At 28.0% G+C, this 13158-nt stretch overlaps 1 protein-coding gene across 1 annotated transcript; it reads right to left on the bottom strand.

Moving 5' to 3' along the window:
* Positions 1-5511: 5511 nt before the first annotated feature.
* On the bottom strand, positions 5512-7170 carry LOC126664577 (protein SOB FIVE-LIKE 5-like). The gene is made up of 4 exons (XM_050357037.2): positions 6570-7170; positions 6287-6343; positions 5913-5979; positions 5512-5790 (listed from the first exon to the last, which is right to left on the bottom strand). Exons 1-4 carry the CDS (start codon positions 6903-6905, stop codon positions 5771-5773), a joined length of 480 nt encoding a protein of 159 aa, XP_050212994.1. The 5' UTR covers positions 6906-7170; the 3' UTR covers positions 5512-5770.
* Positions 7171-13158: the final 5988 nt, after the last annotated feature.

Here is a 13158-nt window from a genome sequence, read left to right as displayed (position 1 = left end):
AAATTAGTACCCGCATAACGACACCTTAAGCGGGATTTAGATTTGATTATTATTAGTTCAATTTTTTTTTGTATATTTTATAACTTCGAATTATTTAGTTACTTGATAGATTAGAGTTTGAAATATTATATTTTATAATTTGTTATATGACTTTCATAATTTTACTTTAATTTTTTAAATGAATTTATTTTTTACAAAAATAATTGAATAACGATACTCTTGATTTAGACAAAAGTATTATAATTATATAGAGATAATTATGATATTTTTATTAATTTACTAAAAAAATTGATTGGATAATTTTTAATATAAACATATAATATTTTTTAATGTTTATAAACTTTTATTAATTTAGAGTTGAGAGAATAAAAATTATATTTCTTTAAAATAATGATTCTTCTACTTCCTAGCTTGTGTGGGATCCAAAATGGCCAATATGAATTTTATTTGCTTGTCATGAACGTGCAGCCACAGTAAATTTGTTGTTCAAATTTTAAGAATAAGGTTGGCCTAATGGAAGTTACTTTTGTCAAGTTAAATTTTATTCCCCATGTCCCAGAATAATATTTCATTTTTTTAAAATTATAAATTTAAAATTATAATTTTATTTATTATATATTATATATTTTAATAATTATAGAATAACATATTAAAAGAAAATAAATATTATTAAAAATAATAAAATTATTATTTAATTGAATAAAATAATTATAACATTTTTATAACTTAATACATTTTATATAAATAAATAAAATTTATAAATAATTGTACTTGTTATAAATTATCTATAATTGAATAGAAAACAATAATTTTCTCTCAAATTAGACTAGTAGAAACCACTTTCTCTTCTGTCCATTAATCTCTTACTTTTTTATTGGTGACAATATTTAGCAATCCTCTATCCAATTTTTTTTATCCATAATTCCATTTTAAATATTCCAAAGTAATATCCATCTAATCAGAAATCTAAAAATTGAATCTCATATATTTCATTAACACACTTTTTATTTTAATTATAATGAAATATTTTAAATAAAAATAGAAATAAGATGATTTGGTATCAGCATAACATATATAAAAATTTAAATTGAGATAAAAGACAAAAGATATACAAAATAATAAATCAAATAAAATACTTATTTCAGTATGAGAAAGTTTTGAAACTAGATTAATTAGAAAAAGAATCTTAAGAAAATTAATATAGTCTATTAAAAAATAAAGGATTAAATAAATAACACCCATGAGTAAAATTAATCATATTTTTTTTAATATGTAATAAATGAAATATATCATTTTTTTTGTTTCAGATAATAAAAGAAAGTTTTTTTTTTTTGTTTTTCTACAAACTCGAACATCAGGTAAGTATTAGTAAAATCTATTGACCAAAGAGTCAAAATCCGCAATTTCCCTAAGGTCTAGCTAACATTAAAAAATCTATCATTGTTATCTAGATATGTTCCAACATTTTAGGAGAAATTCTTAGGTAGACTCAGTCTACCACGTCATCCGTGGACTAAGCCTATCACATAATGACACGTCATTAAAATGATGGCAATCTTGTAATATTACTATTCAAAAGTGTAAATAAGTAATAAACGAATTTACAAAATTGCCATCATTTTAATGACGTGTCATTATATGATAGGCTTAGTCCACAGATGACGTGGTGGACTGAGTCTATATAAGAATCTCTCACATTTTAGGCGGTACAATATAAATATCCGCATACGTGTGCCGATAAGGTTATATTTATACATGCATATAAGGCAGAATCAAGTAGATATAATAAAGTTTCAAGGAAATTTCTTGTCTATGTCTAATTTATATTTTATGCATAAATCTAACTAATTAAATGTTAATACTTTTTAGGATTATTTGCATTGAAAAGCTTGACATTTATTTATTTTAGCATTTTTAACTCCATATATGAACTCGTAAAAAAAAAACTCCACAATTTGAAAGTTACTAAATACTAATAGCCTAATTTTTGTTTTCACTTTCGGCAATTTCTGGCCTAACTCCATAATTTGGCATCATTTCGTTCATTATAGAAATATCAAAGCGGCATCGTTTGATGACATATATTATTTTTAAATATGAATCATATCATTCTGTAATTGGTGCATTTTAAACAGTGGTGCAACCGCTTGGTGGTTAAGAGGGACATAAATTAAGAGTACAAAATTCTTAAATAATTTTTTAAAAATATATCATGGTATTTAGAAAATTATTACATATTTATCCCTTAATTTTTACAATTTTCGAATTTTCTATATTAAATAAAAAAAAATTATTTTGCCCATATCTTAATTCCAATTTCTGGCTACGTCCCTAGATTTAGGGTGTGCAAAATAACAAATTAATTTTAACTCATTGCAATTATTGGTATGGTAGTCTTGTTGATGAGTACATCCAAGTGATGATTTAGGCATTATATGTTATAATTGCATAGAAACACTAGTTTAGTGAAAAGGGTAGGGCCTAATGTTATGTGAAAGATTCTTAGGTTGGTTCTTACTTCTTTATCTTATCAAGTTCCTGATTTGCCAAAGCATAAGCAACTACCAGACTCTCTTATTATTCTAGTGTTGTGTCCTTTCATATGTTATCTTCATCCATGATGGCTCAATTATCTAACACTTGGCTTTGACCTTACAATACCTGATGGCTTATGTTTCTTTCAACTCATTTTCTTTCTCTTTCAAAATAAATTGAAATACTAAATTTGTAAGAAGATCCTTATCAAAATTTGGGTTCAAATATCGATTCGTTTTGAAGTTTTTTTATTGATCATTAAAGATTTTTTAAGGTATACTCGATATGTTCGAGCATTGCCCCACTAGTGTATTAGAAATGACACGTTAAGATGGATATAAATATAATCTAAGAACAAATGGTTATGCGAGTTGTAAAAAATGTGTGTTTTTTTTTTTGGGATTTGAGTTTATATATGGCATGAAACAATCCAAAATATGACCCTATCTTGTTGATACTTTTCAAAAAATCAATTTAAGTTAAAAGAGCATATAATTTCAATTAGTAATTTTTTGGACCCTTTAGCAACAACACTTCCAATTGCTAATTTTTATTTATTTTGTCATTTAAAATATTTAATATTAATAATTCATAAATCAGATTCAATTCAAGGGTAATATATTCTTTTATAAAATGAGTATTTGAAGAATTCGGCTTAAGTGAAACTTTAAAAGTAATAAATAATTCAATTAATTTAAGTCTCTATGATCAGATTGGAAGACATTTCCTCTTTTTTTTTGAAATTTTGAATGATTGGTTGAAGTGCAAACACAAACTATGACTATATAAGTGAATAAAATCTCTTGATTTTGGTGTCAAAATAATTTGGTGAAGCATAAACAAGAAATAAATGAAGGATTGATAGGACAATGGTGGGAGGGAATTGTCTTTATCCTAAAATCTAAGGCCTTTTCCAAGATATGGGTTCTACTTTAGAGGATGGTCTTCAATAAAAGATTTGAGAAAGAAACCCACCAAAACAAAAACAAGAGAAATTCAATAATTGCAACCAAATTATGAATGGATGACATTGTTAGTGGGTAGCTACCAAAGGGTGGTGGGGGATAAGAAGGTTGTGTTTTGGTGGAAAATAAGGCATACTTTTTGTTTCCTTCCATCTCAAAAATTGTCTGGCCACACCATACTAAGGCATACATTTCCAAATTTATCAACTCCACTCCAAGCTAGCCTGGCATTTGCTTTAGTGGAAATTAATTAAGAGGTGGATCACTTAATTGGCCTCCAGCATTGGTATTTTGCCTTGCTACTAGTTTATGGCATTCATAATGGTATGCATCCGTCGGTTCGGTCTCAAAAAAATACTGAATTATAAGTACATAGTATATCTCAATTGGATTGAAATTAAAATATGCATAAACTGAATTAACCAAATTAAAATAATTATTTAATTCGGTTGGTTATTTTAGTTAATTGAATAATTAACATTAATTATAAAAAATAAAAAATAAAAAATATTAAATTTGGTGTTAATATCTTATTACATATAAATATAGAGGGCATATTGACATATAAGTCCTATAAAAAATTTAAAAATATCACAAAAAGTTAGCACTATATATAATAACAGTTAATTCTTTACTTCCATAGTTCAGAAATTCTATACTAGTATGCAAGAAACTAAATTAACCCAATTTTTTAAAAAATTAATATTCTCGGATCAAATTAATCAACAATCAAACCAAACTAAAATTTAAAAAATTAATATTCTCGAATTGTATTAATTAACAATCAAACCAAACTAAAATTCTAGTTTGGCTAATTCCTGCTATATCCAAACACTGCTAACCTCTAGATATGGCCCTTTTAATATGAAGGTACATAATTTTTATATAGAGTCCCTCAATTATAATTTTCAAGCTTTAATTCATAACTATATTATCTTTTAACTTTTAATCTTAAACGTCACTAAATTCGATTTTTTGTCATAATTTAATGATATTACAGTCAACTCGAGTTTTGTTTGAACCGATAAAATGGCACCACGTGGCAAAAATATTTGTCCAAATAGAATTGCAACTTGATGACACATCATTAAATTTTCATGGAAACTGAGCTGAAACTACGTTAGAGACAATAAATACAAAATTAAAATTGATGGAAAATATAATTACTAATTAAAGTTTAGGGACAATAGTGAAAGAGGGAAGAAAATTGAGAAACTGTAACTGAAAATAACTCTCTCATTTAAAAGACCTGAACACTCTGTTGCATGTGTGTGGTTGAGTGGGGGCACTTGGACTGCTAAGACACCCTGTTTCCCGTTGTATCGCAAATCCTTACGTACTATCATTTTTTTTTACCTCTTTTTACCCAAATTACCGATTATTATTTTTAATTAGCATGAAAAAATAAAAATAAATATGAGACCTTCAAATTCGAATATAACGTTACTATCAATAAATCAAGCATGCAGAACTAAAATGCAGAAATTTGTAATAGGACCGTTATAATATGGTAAAGTGGCCTTCTTTCTATTTAGTTACGAATAAAGGGTTAAACTGCCCTCTAAATTTATGACACGGAATTATTTTATCCGATTTATATTTTTTAATAAATAATCTCAAAACTCTTCTTTTTTAGATCAAATTATCCCATAATTTATATTTTTATTGTAAAAAAATAGGTTTAAGATAATTTTATTGCAATAATTAAGGAACTCTCTAATTTTATTGCAATAGTTAAGGAACTCTCTAATAATTAAGGAACTCTCTAATTTTTTTTGCATCCCTCATTTCCGATTTGTATTTTACACGTTTTAAAAATATAATTATGGGGTCATATTAATCTAGCCCAAAAATATAGAGTTTTAGGATTAGTTGTTCAAAAAGTATAAAATGAATTAAATGATCATGTATTAAAAATTCGAAAGGCGTGTTGACCCTTTGTTCATTTAGGTATATATGATGATTTTGTAATGATAAATTTAAACTCTCAGGGTGGAGGAAAACACCACGCTGCTCGGGAGGGAGAGAGTTAAAAAGCTTTATTAATTTTAATCATTTTTTTAGAATTTTCAGGCTGTTTCCCACTTCATTGACAACAGAATACATACAAAAATGGTAGAATTTTAGAAGTGAACAAAAATAAAAAAGAAAGGAACAAAATCCCTCAGAGATCTATTTTCATTTTTTTATTTTTTTCTTTCTTTTTCATCCTTGCTTCCGTTTCAACTGAAGTGGCAGAAATTACAAAATGAACCAATCACTAGTATTTATCATTTCCATTTTCTTCCACCTGCCAACACAACGATTCAACCAACATAATTAGAATTAGGGCTTTTAATATGCTTAGTAATTAGTAATTCTGTTACTATGAAAAAAACAGATTACTAATTAGGAATAGACATAAAAGCATACCTGGTTCTTTTGATGCTGATTTTTCTGACTTGAAGAATCCAAAATGCTTCTTGAGTGATGATTTTTCCTGCAACAAGATACAAAGTGGCATTGCCATTGTCATTTTCTGCATATTCAAGAAGCATACAATAAATAATAGAATTAACTACAAATTAATTTGTGAATGCTAACATGTTTGACAATTACAATATGAACTAAATATTAAAAATATACGACACAAACTATCAATTTTTTATAATTCAAAACACCGAACAATATTCTCCGATAAAAAGCATGATGAAATAGATGTCGGAACAGTGTACATGCTAAAGTTGATGATTTTTTTTGTATTTAACCCTAAAAAATATATGAAACAAAAATACATTGACAGGTACCTTGTAATGTGTTGCTGAAAATCCCTGTGAAGCTTCATTATCCTTATCTCCTATTTTCTGTATTATGAACATCAACAAGCCATCAGATAAAGTTACAAATCCTTGAACGGAAATTTCTAGAGTTCTACGTTTCACCATTTCATTTTCATTTCGTGAAACGCTCGTAAACTAAAAAGTTCTATATTTGTAACCTATTACTGTAGACACCGCTCTCTATTTTCCGTTTTGAAAAAAGACAAAAAAAAAGAGAATGCATTTGAGAAATAATTGAACTATAACTTGCCTTGTTTAAAACAGGAGAACTAGCAGTATCATCAAGAAAAGAAAATTGAAGTTGGCTTCTACCGCTCTTCTTTTTATTTTTATTCTTCTTGTTGCTAGCAAACTGATCAAAACACCACTGTTCACCATCTTCACAGTAATGTGGAGGTCCAGATGATGCATCTGAAACCATGGATAAATCCTCCTCACCACCACCGTCATCATCATTAACTTTTGAATAGTTACTATTTCCATCAAAACCCTGATACTGATTTTTCGAAAGAACAGACTGATCTAAATACGACGTCCAACCAGATTCACACCCACTACTGCTGCAATGAGAAGCTGACATATTCATTTTCTCTCCCTAAAAACTTATGAACTCAAAAAAATCAGAAAGAAAATACTAAGAAATAATTAGAGTGAAATGAGTTAGTATATAAGTAGAAGAAAAACGAAATGTATTTTGTCGTATGCTAAATGGTTGAGCCCCCATCTTATTTTATCTGTATATGAAATCAATCAAAGTTGCCAGTTGGGTTTGAGTGTGTATATTTTGTATATGTCATCGATAGAGAGAGAAGTTAACGTTATTGATGAGTGAATAATGAAGTGTCACCATTTCTTGTATAATTGTGGAAATACTTTTTCTTTCTATTTTAGTCACATCTCGTGAGAATCATATGTTTGTATTAATAATGCATCATATCCTCTATTTTTAGTCCCTCTATCTTTCGTTAGATTAGCTATCTAATTACATTAATGAATCTATTAGCACGCATTTTAGCTATCTAATGATAAGAAAATTTTATAAATAGATTTTGCCCCACACATTATTTGTGGACAAAAGCAATGGAAGTTCATCACATTAATTACATCACTTAATGATATAAAATCAAAAGAATTATTAGTGATATAGAAAAATTCAATTCACTATGTTCATGAATAAGGTCATTATAAACATATTTGTCTAAATTTCTTTTCCTCAATTTTATTGTTGAGTATAATATATTTTTTCTTTGACTTGAATAATTTACCCCGTAAATTTGTACGTGATGAATAACTAATACTAATTTTTTATTTGTATCAATTTTTCCCTTAAATTTATTTTTTTTGTCAATTAATCCTAAATTTGGTCGATTAATACCCTACGAGTTTTATAAAATTGAAATATTTGATCTAATAAATAACAATTAATAAATTTAAGTGACTAATTGATAAGAAGGAAATGTGGCGTAAATTGTTGGTTATGTGCAAATTCAAAGGGCAAATTGATATTTAAATCATTTATTTTTGGGTTAAATGCAAATTAAATCTTGAATTTTAACGTGCTTTGCAATTGCAACACAAACTTTAAAACTTTGCAAAATCTGTCATCAATTTTTATTTTTTTGACAAATCGTAACATTGAGCTATTTTATGTTGAAACAATACGATGTCGACATCATAAGATTCACTATTTCGGCAGCTCTATACATCAGCGTTATTTCAACAGAAAATAGCTCGGTGTTCCGATTTGCAAAAATAAAAAAAATAAGGGGACTAATTTTGTCAAATTTTAATGTCTGTGATATAATCATAAAACATGCTAAAGTTTATACTTTTTTTTTTACAATTAACCCTTTAATTGTCATATAAGGACTAGACTTTCATTCTTGTAACTGCAAAAGTGAAACTTTTACTTGACAGAGACCCTTCATTTAATTCAATTAGGTTTCAAACCCAGTAATTTCTTACTTCCTATTTTTGTTTTGCTTTCAATTGGATTTTTCTTTTAACCTTCACATACATGATATGATATGCAACTCTTATTTTTCTTCCCTTGCATATTGCAAGGTTGAAATGCTTAGTAGCACTAACTCCAATTTTGAGCATGCAATTTGTACTTAATAAATTAATTTTTAAAAGACTTTGCTTAAATATAAAAATATTTTCAACTCTAATAGGTACTTGAACAAATGGTTTTATCCATCTCTTGATTTGTACAGTTTTTGACAAGATTTATTAACTAATTCTTCCTAGTATTCGATGAGCGCACACAAAAATTTCTTTTGTTTAATTTTTATTAGTTTTCATTTTCTTACTGTCCCTACTCTATTAAATCTATTTTTGTTCTAATTACTAACTTCTTTTGACTCTTAAATTGTTTATTTCTCATATTTGAAGACTTGGGTCTTACTAGGCGTCTAAGATCGATTGAGACTCCTTTGAAGTTCAACTTTATCATGTATTATTATTATTCTTCCTGACCCTCCATTCTTACATTAATTATGGAAAAAGGTTAAAATACACCCTCAATATTTTCCCAGTATTTCAAATAAGCCCCTCATGAATAAAAATGTACTAAAATGCCGTTAATGTTCTGCAAACAGCTCAAATAAAAAATAATTCCTTCTAACAACGTTACAAAATAATGTTACTTCTTACTTATATGGCTAATGTAAATCTGACATGGCTAGGGAATATTAAATTATAGTTTATGTTTATGAATTATTCTTTTGACTGACAAGTGAACATATTTAACACGATTCACATAAATATTAGATCAAATAGATAATTTTTTAATATTTGTACGTCGTTAATGGTCTATGGTTGTTGCTAGAAAATACTTCCTTTCCTTTTTTTTGATTTTTGTATCCTTCTCTGTCATCAAGATTGAACAGCTTTGCACCATGATATAAAGTAAACTCATTGGGAGATGTTGGATAAAAATATAAGTAATACTTCAAGTTGAAATGAAATTGCAAAAATTAAAATATTTAGTTAAAATTGTAATTGAAAAATACACCATCCTTTTGACTTTTTTGGTTTATGATCCAAATTTTCAAAGTCTTTATTTTAACTCATGTTTTAATTCTCAATTTCAATTCCATTTATTTAAATTGAAGTGAAAAAAATTCAAATATACTCTTCATATTACTTCATATTTGGAATTTTTGATGATAAAAAGACAAATTAGAATAATATGCACCAATATGAAAGGCATTTTTTTGAATTTTTTTCAATCTAGTTTGGACAAACGGCTATAACTAAAACAGAAAATTAAAAAATGGGCTAAAACTAACGATTTTAATAGTTTGGACTATAAATGAAAAAAATCGAAACGATTGGATATTTTTAAATGATTATGCTCTAAAATTAACAAACACATAAAAGCTTAGAAATATGATGAATAGATGAATTATGAAGGTGGTTGTGTTAAAATAGGAAAACATATGAAAGATGCACGATGAGATTGGTGTGGCTAATATTTGCAAATTGCTCAGTGACAACACAGTTTCGTTTCTTATTTTAAGGTAGAGATCCCACCCTCGTACGTCCAACTTAGCTGTTTCCGGGTCCCCTTCCAATAATTTTGGTGACTCTCTTATTAATATTTTCTTATGGTAAATCATCTCATTCTACCATCACATCTTTTATTAGATCTTGTGATTAATTAATTAAGGACAAATACTTTTCTTCTGTTCAGATTCTTTACAATGGCGAATAGGTTAAAATGTTTTTATTTTTAGTAAAATGTGCTATCTGAATATACAGATAGGTTGGTCCAACAATTTATTTCACCCAAATCTATTATTTATTTTTATACTTCATAAATACTATAAGAAAACCTTCATGTTCTTATCATCTTAGAAAAATCAATATTTTACATGCCCATACTGAAGTGTTTTCAGCAAAATGCATTCTAGAATCATTGTTCCTAACTGTATGAAATGATTATATTGTCAATCTGTAGCAATTATTTTGTTTTCTTTATGAACTTGTCCACCACATTATATATTTTCCTCATTAGAGTTTTTAAAAACATTACTTGCTTGGTCTCCTAATTATTCATGAACAAGATATATTTTTATTCTTTTCATAATCTCCCATTTAAGTTTTTTTTTATTTTTATCTTTTTGTAACATCTTATATTATATTTTTTATAGTTCGTTATTATGCTCTCTAATTAATTACTATACTTCTTTAAATGCAGTTTATAATTAATAAGAATAATTGGAAAAAAGTTACTATAGATTTGTATTTTCTTATACAGGTGCCCCTAATTCGGGCCAAGTTGTCAGTGCCACTCCATTTCAACCTCGCTGGTAAATTAATAATTTCCAATGTGTATGAAATACAATTATATACTTTTAAATTGGGACAAAGGAATTATTAAAAAAAACAGGCAAATTCATATTCTTATAATAAATAATTATTAAAAAAAATCTTAGTTATGAGAATTGAGTTGAACTCTCGTGAAAACTCATTCTCTAGATCTACCAAAACCAGCCATACAATATTGAAGTAGGCCCTTTAATTAGTTCCTCAAGAATTCAGTTACATGCTTTAATTCAAATTGAATGGCATTGAAACAATTCGATTAATACATGGAATGGTACGAAATTGAATGGAGTGTGGCAAAATTGTTAACGAAATATTGTTATGTAATTATAAGGTAGTGATAATAATTAAGAAGCAAGAAGCAACAAAAGAAATTATGAATTGGTGACCCTTAAAATAAGAGAAAAGCTCAGGGGGATGGAATTGGGGAGTGATGATACAATGATTATAGAGTATGAGTAATAGAAAAGATCGATAATGGGTCCAGTTTTAGGATCTTCGTCTGAATCAATATGGTCCCAACACTTATGTATTCACTAATTTTGCACATGCCCTTTGTTACTTTGTGGCCCTTTGCCAGTCCATCATCCGTAATTCCTGCTATAAGCACCCGGTTTATTATTCCAGTTTTGCATTCGTTTGAATCAATATTTTTAACTCTAATTCCTCATAATATCTTAGACGACCTGTGCAAGCGAAAATATCATAAGGAATTAGGCGGTGTTGTCTGAAAACCACTCTGATAATAAAATCAGGTTCAAATCACATGAAAATATTTGAAATAAGGGTGTTCAGTATATGGTAATAATTAAAAACTTGTGAGCAATGACCATATGTTCATATATATAGTCTTTCAATAAGAGAAAAAGCATGAACATGGATTAATTGTTTATGTTTAGAGTATTTTTTTTCGGACTACGTGGTCCATAATTCCACATCCAAGAGTCAGTATGGTAGGGAGAGCCATATGGTTAGATAGGTGAGCTAGAGATACGGATGATGAGGTTCACCTAGCTCGCTTGGAGTTGGATGTCCGAGATAAGTAGGTCGGTAACAAATACCGATCTAATTACTATCAAGTTCCGACTTCAAGTTCAGCTACATAAAATTGTAGCATGGGCAATTCATAATAATTGTGGATCATATAGATTGAATGGTTTCTAATTTGGTTTCGGGTAGCTAACATGGTCCCCAACATTAGAAAGGTCAAAACCTTGCCAGCTGCTACAGTATGCAAACATGATCTCGAACCACCACCAACAAATTCCTGCCATTTTACACTTCTAAACTAAAAGTCTTCCGAACGATTTAAAAGTCCCTACTTTCATTTTCATGCCTAAAGCAAACAATACAAAGTCATTATCATACAAAAATAAACCAAGAGTTCTAGGCTCTTCTCCACACTCCTGGTGTGTAAAAATTTAACCAAACCAAATCGATAAATCTGGTTCGGTTTGATTCTATTTGATATTATAAACAAATTTGATTTTTCTGGTTTGGTTTGATTTTAAACTTGAAAATATTAATCAAATTCTAATTAAATCAAACTAAAATAATTAAACTGGTCTAGTTTGAAAAAACTAATTTTTTAAGATTTTATTTCGGTTCGATTTTAAAAATAGAATATTTTGGTAATTTCAACCTGAGTGTATTAATCGAACCTAAATTGAAATTATTGCAACAACAGTATTTTGTTACGTAAGAGCAAGCCAATATATTACGTAAAATTACTGTCAGAAATGTCGAACCGGACTATAATTACTTTGGTTTTTCATGTTATGAGTGCTCTACGTTTCTGATTTTACGTAAGAGCAAGCCAATTCTATATTACCGTAAAGAATTTCACATTATTTGCATATTACAACGTCTTTATCAAATTTAAATTTTTGGTCAGTAGACCTTTAATGAATATGAAATTTTTTAGATATATACGCACGAATGGCATATCTGTATTTGTTTTCATCATTTATTTTCTTTGAAAGTCAGCAAGAACGAATTGTCTAATATCTGCCAGAAATTTCCAAACTCTAAATGTGCTGTCGTTTTATCAAATCTTTTTGTATTTTTGATTGAAAGTGTGTATCCAAGTATGATTATGGAACCAACGAAATTGACAAGAATGTGGCCGAATATATTGTCCTAAAGAATGAAAATAGTACCCACGTGGCACGTATATAAGATTGGTCCAAGTTATTAGAAATGCTTGCTTATGAATAGGTCTAGAATTATTTTCAATAATTGTTGCCGACTTTGCTGTAACGTCTATCTTTACGGTCCATGTTATTTGGAAAGTTACAATTGTTTTATTGGTTTTTAAACTCTCTTGAATGAAAAAAAAAAAAGAGTCATTTTCCAATTGAAACACTAGTACTTATTGTTCTCACTTAAAGTAGAACTGTATTTTGTTTCTGAGTTTTAATTAAGCTCCCATTGAGACCTATTAGCTGGTATAAGGGTGTTCGCTATATCAACTAACAAAGAACGGATCGAGAATCCTGAAGCCGGAT

The sequence above is a fragment of the Mercurialis annua genome, linkage group LG1-X (assembly GCF_937616625.2).
Source record: "Mercurialis annua linkage group LG1-X, ddMerAnnu1.2, whole genome shotgun sequence".
Taxonomy (NCBI): Eukaryota; Viridiplantae; Streptophyta; class Magnoliopsida; order Malpighiales; family Euphorbiaceae; genus Mercurialis; species Mercurialis annua.
The sequence above is the reverse complement of the archived record's forward strand: the minus strand, read 5'-3'. Positions and strand labels throughout refer to the sequence as shown.